This window comes from Anarhichas minor, unplaced genomic scaffold (assembly GCF_050575085.1).
Source record: "Anarhichas minor isolate MPS153535 unplaced genomic scaffold, ASM5057508v1 ptg000021l, whole genome shotgun sequence".
NCBI classification, from domain to species: domain Eukaryota; kingdom Metazoa; phylum Chordata; class Actinopteri; order Perciformes; family Anarhichadidae; genus Anarhichas; species Anarhichas minor.
Window position 1 is genome coordinate 10,226,154 of NW_027466467.1, and position 11,347 is coordinate 10,237,500.

At 42.3% G+C, this 11,347-nt stretch overlaps 1 protein-coding gene across 5 annotated transcripts in view; it reads left to right on the forward strand.

The window, feature by feature from the left end:
- LOC142954688 (histone deacetylase 7-like) overlaps window positions 1-11,347 on the forward strand; it is a 41,358-nt gene that overhangs the window by 12,650 nt on the left and 17,361 nt on the right. For 3 of the 5 annotated variants that reach the window (XM_076095866.1, XM_076095869.1, XM_076095864.1), the window contains exons 1-10: window positions 1,440-1,539; window positions 4,981-5,165; window positions 5,807-5,894; window positions 6,320-6,434; window positions 6,613-6,692; window positions 7,569-7,682; window positions 7,940-8,037; window positions 8,589-8,669; window positions 9,081-9,234; window positions 10,930-11,174. In XM_076095866.1, coding sequence (XP_075951981.1) covers window positions 1,455-1,539; window positions 4,981-5,165; window positions 5,807-5,894; window positions 6,320-6,434; window positions 6,613-6,692; window positions 7,569-7,682; window positions 7,940-8,037; window positions 8,589-8,669; window positions 9,081-9,234; window positions 10,930-11,174 — 1,245 coding nt within the window. In that variant the 5' untranslated portion in view covers window positions 1,440-1,454. Of the gene's footprint in view, window positions 1-1,439; window positions 1,540-4,980; window positions 5,166-5,806; window positions 5,895-6,319; window positions 6,435-6,612; window positions 6,693-7,568; window positions 7,683-7,939; window positions 8,038-8,588; window positions 8,670-9,080; window positions 9,235-10,929; window positions 11,175-11,347 lie in introns of those variants that run through there. The other 2 variants (XM_076095868.1, XM_076095867.1) reach the window with 1 other exon arrangement.

Consider the following 11,347-nt stretch of genomic DNA (forward strand, 5'->3'; position numbering starts at 1 on the left):
CATGCTAGCTTACGACACTCTCATATACACACAACTGTACAGTGAGCTGGCGACCCCTCGTCTTTTTTCCCGTGCTCCTCCGGGGGACACAACATCAAGAGAAGTCTTATAACTGTCTGACCTCTGATCCTTTGGTGGAAGAGAGTGACTGGTACATTACAAAAACGCACTGATGACTCTGAGAGAAAGAAAGAAAAGGCTACACGATGAAGGAATCGTATATTTGCTTGTGCAGTTATCCTGTTGACAGTCAAGTGTGGGAATGGATGGCTCATGTCATGGCACAATACGTTGTAACTTCATAAGCCTTGGGGGGAAAAAGGGAATTAGAAGTGCGTTATGCTTGTCATAATGACATATAGGCTAGCTTACACATTTTTTGGCATAACTAAGATTCCTCACATTTTGTTTGTAAAATATGTCGTAAGATTAGTTGATTAATTGATCAGTTGATTGACAGATAATTAATCTGGGACTATTTTGATAGTTGAATAATTGTTTCAGGGATTTCAAAATCACGGACATTGAATGGTTCCAGTTTCTTAAATGTCAGGATTTTCTGCTTGTCAGGATTGTGTCATAGTGTACCTTTGTGTTTTTGGGCTGTTGGACAAGCAAGCAATTTTAAGTCCTCACCTTGGGCTCTGGGAAAATTGTGGTTGACAATGACATGTTCTAGCAAAACTATTACCAAACAATTTATCAGTCAGTTTATGAAATACTTTATAACAAAATAAACCTTTTTAAAAACCTTTAGTTGCTGCCATAAAAAAGTGAAAGATACGACAAGTGAGTCAAACATACTTGAACATTGATGTACTTCAATTTCTGTTCACATATCTGCCAACAATATATTTGCCAAAACCTGGATAGGCCACTATCATCAGCTCACACTCACGCTGGAGTAAACTCACCCACTCTCATTTGCAGTACAGCTGATAAATATGATGCTTATTGACAGCCACTAGCACACACACCACACACATACAGAAGCATGTGTGGGCAATTGGGAATGCTATTAATACACGTTAAAAGCACGCACACACACATGCCACACACTCATAAAAACAAGTGGTGTGATGCTAATAATATATTGAGAAACAGCAATTCAACTCAGTGTCCCAAAGCACATGTGCACTTGCATGCTTACTGACAAAAACACAAGTGGTTACTGACAGGTGACACTAAAAATAAACCGTCATGGTTACATGTAGTGAAACTTGCACAAAGAGCCACAGTGCTCCTTCAAAAAGAAGCAAATGGGCGCTAATAATACATCGGTGCCAACACACGCCAGCGCGGGTACAAGTGTACATGCACCCTCAACTGTCGCACGAGCAGATCCTACTTATGCAAACACAAAGACCTGCTGTGTACACTCAAAAGAAACAACTGCAAGCTATTAATATCTCGGCGCGTATAGGACGGACACGCACAAGGACACACTCGTATGGATGCGCACACATACGGAGATTGATACTCCAGCTGCTCGGAAGCAGAGGGACAGAATGTCCCTAACAGCTGTGGATTCCGCTAAATGTAAGGACGGGGGAGGAACGGAGACAACGACGGAGAGATGGTGAAGGTGGCCAGCTGGGTGGAGTAGCTGTCATTAAATTAATATTGTGTGTGTGTGTGTGTGTGTGTGTGTGTGTGCGTGTGAGTGGGTTTGGTAATACATAACTCAGTGTCAGCCTGGTGAACATACATTTATTTACACTCAGTGTGCATGGTTACTAGAAACAGCATTAATAGTCATTTGAAGTTAATTTGTTTGTAGTTCGCGTGACATTTTGTCTCTGAACTCGTGCTCTTTCTGCTTTGCTGCAAATCTAACCAGCCATAAACCTCAAGCCTGCTTCCAGTGTTTATGTATACAAATAGTAGGTAGCACTTAAGCTGATGTGTGACTTCCATACGTAACTCCATTCAACAGCACCGTGGAGTTCACTCCAACAATAAACAAAGCACATTTTAGGGCCACAGTGTGTGTGTGTGTGTGTGTGTATAAATACTGCTAAAGGACATCTGCAACTCTCAAGCTGCAAAAGTGAACCAGTGAAGCCAGTCAACTAAAATAGCAACTTCTGCTCGTGTAAATGAACCAAGAGGATGTTATGGTGCAGACTAACTTTAGAAACAGGAAGTCGCTGTTTCTGTGTGAGTGTGTCTGTGTGTGTGTGTGTGTGTGTGTGTGTGTGTGCGCAGGTGTGTGTGCATGCGTGTGTGTGTGTCAGTGATTCAGTGTTTTGCTGCAGAAGGCACACAGAAAGAGGATGATGGTTGTGAAACGAAAATATGCTATTACAGAAACCAGAAGTTTCTTTCCTGCTTATTTTTAGCACTGCAACGCTCAAATGCGAGAGACAGAAGTACACACGCACACAGATCTTATCTCGATGCAGTTCTCCTTATTTTTAAAAGCGTTCAAGGTTTTATCTTATAAATAGCATTTCTTTTCAGTTTTAAAATATGTATCTTGCCTTTTTATGAGCACAATCGATGAATAGCAGACCATGGAAAGCAATGTTGGCTAAAAATACCTCTACTATTACACTACTTCTTTATAACGTGATGTTGAAACAATTGCAAACTGTAAATGTCCTCTTCAAGTGCAGTCCTGGTAGGACGAGAGGAAGCAATCAGCAACTTTTTAAACCCTTCAGGGGCATTGTGGAGGAAACCTTGACTGTCTAGTTGGCTCTTTGAATGCATCATGCAGTGACGAAGCCGCTTTTGTCTTAAGTTATGTTTCACAATGTAAGTCACAGCTTCAGTATCGGTACATAACACAGCCAAACACATTTGTGTGGAAGAGTGGCCTTTCATTTGAAACTACCCAAAATATACCAAACATTTTATAAATACAAGTAAGTCAGTGTAGAACATGTGTCTCAGGGAAGACACTTTGTGTTTAAAGTCAATAGAATTTAGATACGTATGGTTGCTGCAGCCAGGTCTTTACTTCATTAGGTAAAGATATACCACAGGTGCTTCTTTTTTGTTTAGCTGCGAAGTAACACTGACTTCCTGATCATTTCCTTTCTGTCGAGGGAGCTGACTTGTTTGGTAATTGTGTGTGTGTGTGTCTGTGTGTGTGTGTGTGTGTGTGTGTGTGTGTGTGTGTGTGTGTGTGCGTGTGTGTGTGTGTGTGTGTGTGTGTGTGTGTGTGTGTGCGTGTGTGTGTGTGTGCGTGTGTGTGTGTGTGTGTGTGTGTGTGAGAGAGAGAGAGGGTGTATATCATTTGAGTCCCCACCACCACTAACACCACAGACCTGCTGCTCCAGTGATTGATTTCCTTTGAAAACATTCTTCTGGTAATACATACTGTTCTGCTACAACGGGTATTTCCTGTCGCATTGGTTAACAATTTTTAATTGTTTAAAAAAAAAATGTAGCACATAACGTACACACACATACTAGAATGCATGGAAACATAGCTGTCCTCACAAACAAATAGTGTTGTTATTATGAATTCTGTATTTTGTTATCAAGCAGGACAACAGAACTGAAACTACTTGGCTTAAACTGTACGATATTATCTCGTACTATGAATAGTTCTGGTCGTATTAACTCCCCATATGTTTTTTGTCATGTTCCACTGTGTGCAAGTCTCACTTGACCTAAGAAATAAGAGCGTGGGAGTGTTTTCTTCTTAAGAGGAATTCTGTCAACCCCGTAACGCCTTCATGAACATGATTATTCCTCTCTCTAATAACGCTGCCTGTAAAACGTACTGTGAGGCTCCTGCAGGAGGGAAGTTCAGTGGGACTTGTGTGCCACCTGTATGGAGCTTTGTTTTGAGCTCTTTTTCAGCTGCTGAACATTTCTGATGATGTTTTCTCTGTAGTACAGTTCCATGTCCTTCCCTCCCTCCCACTGTCTCTCTACCCCAGAGGGAGGAAAGGTGTCTCTTTCCATACTGTGTCTGTCTAAGGCACCGAAACATTCATCACCATGTTTAACGGTTTCAGGTTTCAGTCGCATCGACACGTGAAAATAATATCAAGTTATCTGTGAGCTTGCGTATGTTTTTGTCTTGTTGTTATGGTGCATCACAAAACCTGAGAAAAACTTAGGAGGATGTTTCCTCACTACCAGTTATCATTAACGTTCCTGTTATGTTCTATAGATCACACCATCAGGCCCGTCTTGTGCCATGCATGCTACAGTTAAACCATTTGAGTTGAAATGTAAGGGTGTTGAACATATTTACAATGGCTTTTGGGTTGTATAAATGGATCAAAACCTTTTTTTGCACTCCCCTGCACCTATAAAAAGACATCTGTCTCTCGTTAGGACACCAAAGCCTGGTTCAATTGTCTCACTCGTGCTAAACTTAGATTTTTATTTCTTTAATTTGAGTAAAACATGGAAGGGAGATGACAGATTGATGTACCTGGCCCAAATGCCTTGACCACACAATGTTCAAATCCAACCGCCCACCCTGTTTCCTTCGTTCTCGCTTTCTTTTGTGCCCCTCCAACCCCAGCACACAGAAACACGCCTCTCTGTTGCTTTCCTGAATGCAGTGTTGGACAATGGCCAGTTCACTTGTGGCAGGAAGACTTGAATGAAATGAAATATGACTGGTGAATGTGCAGAGTTCAAGTAAAAGTACACATCTGGGCATACACTTATGCCAAATAAACGGAGTGCCCTCTGGTCATGTTTATGTAAAGCACACACAGTAAAAGGCACCTCAGATTGTTCTTGGACTTTTTCTTTGAAAACCTATTAAAAACATGCTTCCCTTTGTTTTATCATATCTACGATATTTGCACTACTTTTCTCTTAATCTATGATGATGATACATGTTTGACCATATGGACACTGAGAAACAGTCACAGAAAAAGAGACTAACATATACTCCAGAGAGACAAAATAATCCTCACCCCACGTTGACGCCCATAAGCATAGACAGCGATGCTCTTCAACAAATGAACGTGTTATTTTCTCCCTCTCTCTCTTCTTCTGTAGTGGATGTGATCACCAGCAATCAGGTTTCATTAGCCATACATGGGGAGCAGCCCATGGACCTAAGTGTGACCCAGAGGTTGTTACATCCAGGCCTAGATTCGGCCATGCTGGCCCCCCGCCCTCCCTTCTTCCTCGGACCCCTGACCTCTCAGCATTGCTCCCAGTTTTCCCAGCAGCACTTGCAGGTAAGGACTAAACCAGTATAGGTGAAAGGGTTGACAAAGAAAACCTATCAGCAGCACCAAGCAAAACCATGCAGCAGTGTAAATAATCATTTAAATAATCAAAGTAAGCACCTTAATATTTCTGTATCCTCAGCGTTCATAAACATAAACAGAGACTTAATAAAGCTCGTGACATTTTGACCTGCTCAAGTCGTGCGACATCTGGCAACATTCATCCCCGCACCGGCATTTTATTTAGATAACGGTTGAGATGCAGAGTGAAAGGCAGATGGACCTCCTGTCACATCAACAACAAGAATAAGCCATGCTGCTTTCGCCACTAGTCTTTACACAGGTTGATGAACGCTCAGCAGAAGTGAGTAAGCAGCAGGTCAAGTTACTTTAAACAGGCAACCCCCCCAGCATTAGATTCTGATCGAAGCTGTTCAGCATCAGCTGCTTGGTGCTGCACTTCTAGTGCTTTAGTGTAACATAAAGAGGGATTATTCAGTCATATCAAAACTTTTTTTTTTTGAGGGGGAGTTGTGAGAAAATGTGTCAGTAGCTATTTGTCGCTTTTTTGTGCAAATCTCACGTGCACAGCCCAAGCAGACTAGACTGATCAGTGTTGATATGGCTTCATTTTTTTTTCTTCTCCTCAGTACAACATTGAACAAAGGCAAAGAGAGATGGAGCAGGAGAAAAGAGAAGAGCTACATCAGCTCATACGAAAGAGTAAAAATGAGCAGAGTGAGTATCGTACGATGTATTTCACCCTACTGCAACGTGCTCTCTTAGGTTCTCTGAATTTGGCTGTTGAAGTGCTCTTCGCATGAGTCATAGCACACTGTATGGCTCAATAAAAGAAGGGGATTTCCTACAGGGCTGTGATGTATTCTCAGATTCCAAGGAAATTTGTACTCATATCAAACCAAAGGCAAAGAAACGCACTTGTTTCAGGAAACACTTTAGTTTCTGTTTTTAGTTTTTAGTTTTTACCGTACAGAGGAAAAAAAGAAAGGTCAGAGGAAAGTAAAACATATCCTGGATTCTACTTCAGAAGTCTCCTGACTTCCTTTTTCTTTATTTTATATTATCAGCCCCACTGTTTGGCTGTAGGTCTACCTATTGTATGGCTGTCTTTTTCCTGATGAAGTGACTTTATTGACTGCTAGGTGCCGTAGCCAGTCCTCTGGTAAGGCAGAAACTTCGGGAACACATAATTATGAAGAGCCAGCCTGCCCATGACAGGGTCACTCCCAACCACAGCAGTCCCACACCAGGATACAGGTGAGCGAGATAAAACGGACACGCACATCAATGATGATGTCTCAAAATAGAAGGCCAGCCTCTCTTCTGGCATTAATGAAAGTAAAAGAATAATAAATAATAAACAAGAATATTTAAAGAACTCGTTATACCCATTCATGAGTGAAGCAGTCTATCCTGTATTATTTTGGATACCTAGGCTCCCGGTTCCTGACATGTCCCCAACGTCTCAGCCTACAGCGTGTGACCAGCGCAAAGACCTTGCTCTGCGCAGGACAGGTGAGATGACTCTGTTTTGTTTTTTTGTGTCTGTGATGAGAGTTCCCACCCTGAGGTTAGAGCCGTGAAGGTCGCCGGTGTTTTTCCGTTACAGGTCTGTTCTGTTGCGGTGTGTGCCCCGTGTGATTTCAGTTCAAACTCAGAGTGATTTGACTGCGATGCTCGCTGGGATGTTTCGTTCATGGCAATACCTTTCAGTGTCTCGGCAAACTGTCATTACATTATATATCCTGGACTAGAGGGCCTGGAGGGCCAGAGAGAGGCCGAGCGGTCGTAAAAACAACAGTGAGACACAAAGACCAACTCAGTTACATAACTTTAAAGAAGGTATTTGTAAAATGAACCGCGTGAGAGTCTAGAGCCTGTCTCGCTCACCATGTGAATGAGAGTGGGCGTGGTTTCATCTGCCTGTACATCTCTGGAAGTACACAAACATTATTTATTTGCGTTGCCCTAGAACCCTTAGGTGCCAGCACACACACACACACACTTTTCTTTTGGCACGGCGACAACACAAAGCTGCCTTTTATCTGCTCTGAGCCAGCCACTGATTGATTGTTTTGTTTGGGCTCCTTGGAGCCTGACCAATGTAAACATTAGACTTTTTATGCTGTTGACCAGGGTTGAGGTATTTGCTTGGTTCAGCTGTGTTGCGGATTTGCTCTTGGTATGGAAATTGAGTGCATCCTCACAGTATTTGCATTATTGGGTGGGAACAGTCTTGCTGATGAAGAAGATGTATGACATCAGTCAGTTTATCATTAAGTTGTGAGAGTTTGAAAGCCATAGATATCTTTCCTTTTTATGAGACTTTTGGGATACGTATGTGTGTGTGTGTGTGTGTGTTCTTCTTCATGTATGTATTTGTGTCTGCAGTCTCTGAGCCCACTCTGAAGTGGAAGTTAAAGAAGCTCATCAGTACCAGGCCAAACCCGCTGCAGCGTAAGATCAGCGCCCCTCCCTCAGTCAAGCACAGGACAGAAACTCAGGGTATCTACATTGAGCTGAAACACTCTCACCATCTTCTGTTTTATTTCCATCGCTCTTTTAGCTATTTCAAGTTAACACTGCTTTGATATTTGTATCTGTTACTTTGTTACATGTTATTTCAATACATGCTGTACTCACACAAGTGTGATTAATTTCCTATTTGACATGTGCGTCATTTGGTGCTGTTTGAACACATGTTTTCTGATAGTGTTGGCCTTTATGAGCTGATGGGTGTGTGTTTCAATTCTTTCACCCAGACTCCTCCCCGAGCAGCAGCAGCACCCCAGCATCAGGGTGCAGCTCACCCAACGACAGCCTCCATTCGGATAATGGGCACCTCCCAGTGGCACATGAGGTGAGCCCCTCTTTCATATTTACATTGATTAGGGATCAGTGTCCTGTTCAATACAAGTGTTCAACCTTCATGCACCTTCATTTTGTCTTCCCATTGTGGATTCATTCATAAAATATTTCATTGAAAAACCCTTTGCGTTCTTTTTTTTTAGCGGTACAAACATGATTTTACATCTGCTCTTTAAAGGACAACCACCAACAGTTGAATGTTAATTAGGTGTTAAATGCAATAAAGTAATGGTGGCCAATGCCATAAACAGTGAGATTTGAGAAGGCCAGTTGGCCCATTGTACAAATGCATGTTGCTTGATTACTCCTCATTCAATTAAACATTGAGATAGAGTGGGTCCACCGGTTTTTAACACACAAGTCTTGTATGATAAATGTTTTAATATAATGAGTGAATGTTGATATAGGGCACTAGGAAGATAAGTCAAATTAACTTTATCCTGCAAATATTAGTTTTGATGTTTTTGTGTTGGATGATGTGATCATTTGCATGCAATGATCTGTACAGATAATCTCTATACTCATTATTTCTGTCTCACTCAGGCACAGAGGTTGCTGGCTCATTTCAACTCACCTCCCAACCGCACTGCAATGCCCAACATCACTGCTGGACTTCCTGCTCAGGTGAGCAACAATACCTTCTGGGATTCCCTTTATCTTTGAAAAAAAGATTACAGATCACACGGATACACATCTGTGTATGTCTATGAATTTATGTGTATCTAAGACTGAATGTCTAGAATAGTGCCAGCACACTTGAACTCTTATAGAAACATGTGGTGTATTTAGGCTTTCACTTCCCTTTTGATCTCTGTGGTGCCTTCATATCTTGTGAATCAGTCATGTGGTAGTTTACTCACTTGATGAAAATGTTAACATGTTTGTAGATAGAGCTTCTATCATTGCGAACATGCACAAACCCTCCATTTTGCTCATTTGCGTTAGGCTGCAACAATGACGAGGGCTTCCATAATTCCTAGCGGTCTTTCTGGAGTTTCTTACCATCGTGTCTCCTCTCCTCGCCTCTCTTCACAGGCTGACCTCCGAGTAGCCAGGCCGTTAGCAGTATCTGCTCTGCATCAGGTCTACCTGCCTCTGGATGGAAGCAGTCAAGCCCTGACTCAGCGCCTGCAGCCTGTGCTCATACTGGAACCACACACCGGACTGGTGCATTCCCAGCTTGTCTCTCGTGAGTTGGGTGACTGTGAATGCGTTGTGCAGCAGAAACGGAAATACTTCAACATGCATATAAACAGAAGACATGCACAACACAATACAATACGGTGTGTCTACATGCCACCTTCATTTGACGATCTGAACTCTCTGCAGTCATTGGATAGTGGGATTTGTTAGACTCGACACAGGTAGCTGGATGGTTCTCCTACCTTTTCGTCAACCAAATTGACAGTCTGCATACCAACGATTTATGTCCCTTTGGGGTCATTTTAAAAGGAAACCTACCATGAAAGATGACCTTTTTGGAGGCCATCAAGGCATCTTACATAACCCTTATGAGGAGCTGGCACCACTAGAAGAGGGATGGGAAGCCATTCACAAAAATCTGGAAAGATCGGAGTTTGCTCTGTTTGAAGCTGTGTCACCGAATGATGTCCTGCTTCTATGACCCAATCTCAGCAGCAGTCTTCTGGGTGTCCTCATCTGGTTTAGGGAGGAACCTGTCGCTGTGACTGCTGATATTTGGCAACTGTTTTATTGCTTCTTTGTTCTTCAAGAAAACAGGGATGCACTGCATTTAGTTAAATCGGCTAAATGTTCCTCGCTGATACACTTCAAGATTTAAAAGGCAGCAACCATTGAGCTGTGTTTCTTTTCCCGATCAATTCAGGCAATTTCTGCTCTTGTGCAAAGCCGAACTAGCATCTTTGTCACATTGCTGTAGGGACTATCTCTGCAAGTGGTTCATGAATAGAGGGTGCAAAGAAAGCAATCGCCAGCCTTATCTATAGATGTGTGATATGTCGGAAACTGCATGGCAAGGTCTTATTGTTGGAAGAGAGTACAAGTGTAAACAGACACATCCTGGCCATGGTGGCACAGAGAACATTTGAGTACTCTTCAAAGCAGACAGAACTTAAATATGCTAGGATGGTTTAGTAAGGACAGGTGACATCCCACCAACCCTACTTACCTCAGACCTGTTTCCTGACGTCAAACGTAGTCTTAGGTACACAGGAACTGGTGGGGAGTGGTCAGTGGTGGAACCTTAACATAAAAGATTAAGGGACTATAGTGAAGTGTAAAAGCCTTTGTTTTGTTGCCTATAATCAGGAAGTTATGCAATTCATGCAGGAAGTTTTTCACTTTTTCCCCCGTTGCACATGTTTTATGTTTGGGCAATCTACAGCCATCCTTCTTCAGTTCTATATAGACTTTAGAAAGCTTAATGTCTTCTGTTATGTGCTACATTTCTTATACCCTGAATATTGTAATATAAATAGCACAAGGACGCCCTCTACTTAGCACTTGACGGGGATGCAATTTCACAAAGAATACAGAAATATGCTGTAAATTCCAACAACATGATCACGAAGGCGTATTTTCTTTTGCATCATTATTTTGAGCATGAAATACAGCTATGTTGTATTTCACTCACATCAGATATGAATAATTGATCTAGAGTATCATAATTCCACGATTATACCAGCTGTCTGTGCTTTTCTTCTCCCTATCCCTCTTTTATTTCCCTTATATTCTAACATTCTCTTTTCCATTTGAATTTCTTCCTAATCATTTTGGGATCTGTTTTTTCCTGCTCATTTGTGCCAGGTTTATCTCCATTGTGCTTGTTTTTTACCCTTACCCTTCTGCCCCCATCTTTATTTGCCATATTTTAACCTGTTCCTCCCTCTCCCCCTCTCTGCAGTTCATGGTTTGAGCTCCATTCCTCTGCAGCAGCAGCAGCTTCACCTGTCCTCCACCAGAAGGGAAGGCGTGGTTACCTTGCACTCCCACAGACCTCTGGAGCGAACACGCTCAGAGCCTCCGCCCTACAGCCACTCACCCCTTACTCTGTATGCCAGCGGTCACTCACATATCCAGCACCAGCTGACCCAGCAATACCACAAGAGCGGGCTGGAGAGGTTCAAGCACAATGCACACCTGTGCAAGGTAAGAGGGGGGCAGGCGTGGACACAAGCATGTTGTATACAAATGAAAGAAATGATATTGACAGTGGTAGATATTTTTGAGGTTTATTCTCTGGAGTCTTTGTTTGGACATGTGCTTGGATTCCCCTTCATTTTCTTTTTTACATACATCCTTTGTGATTTTCAGTTGTATAC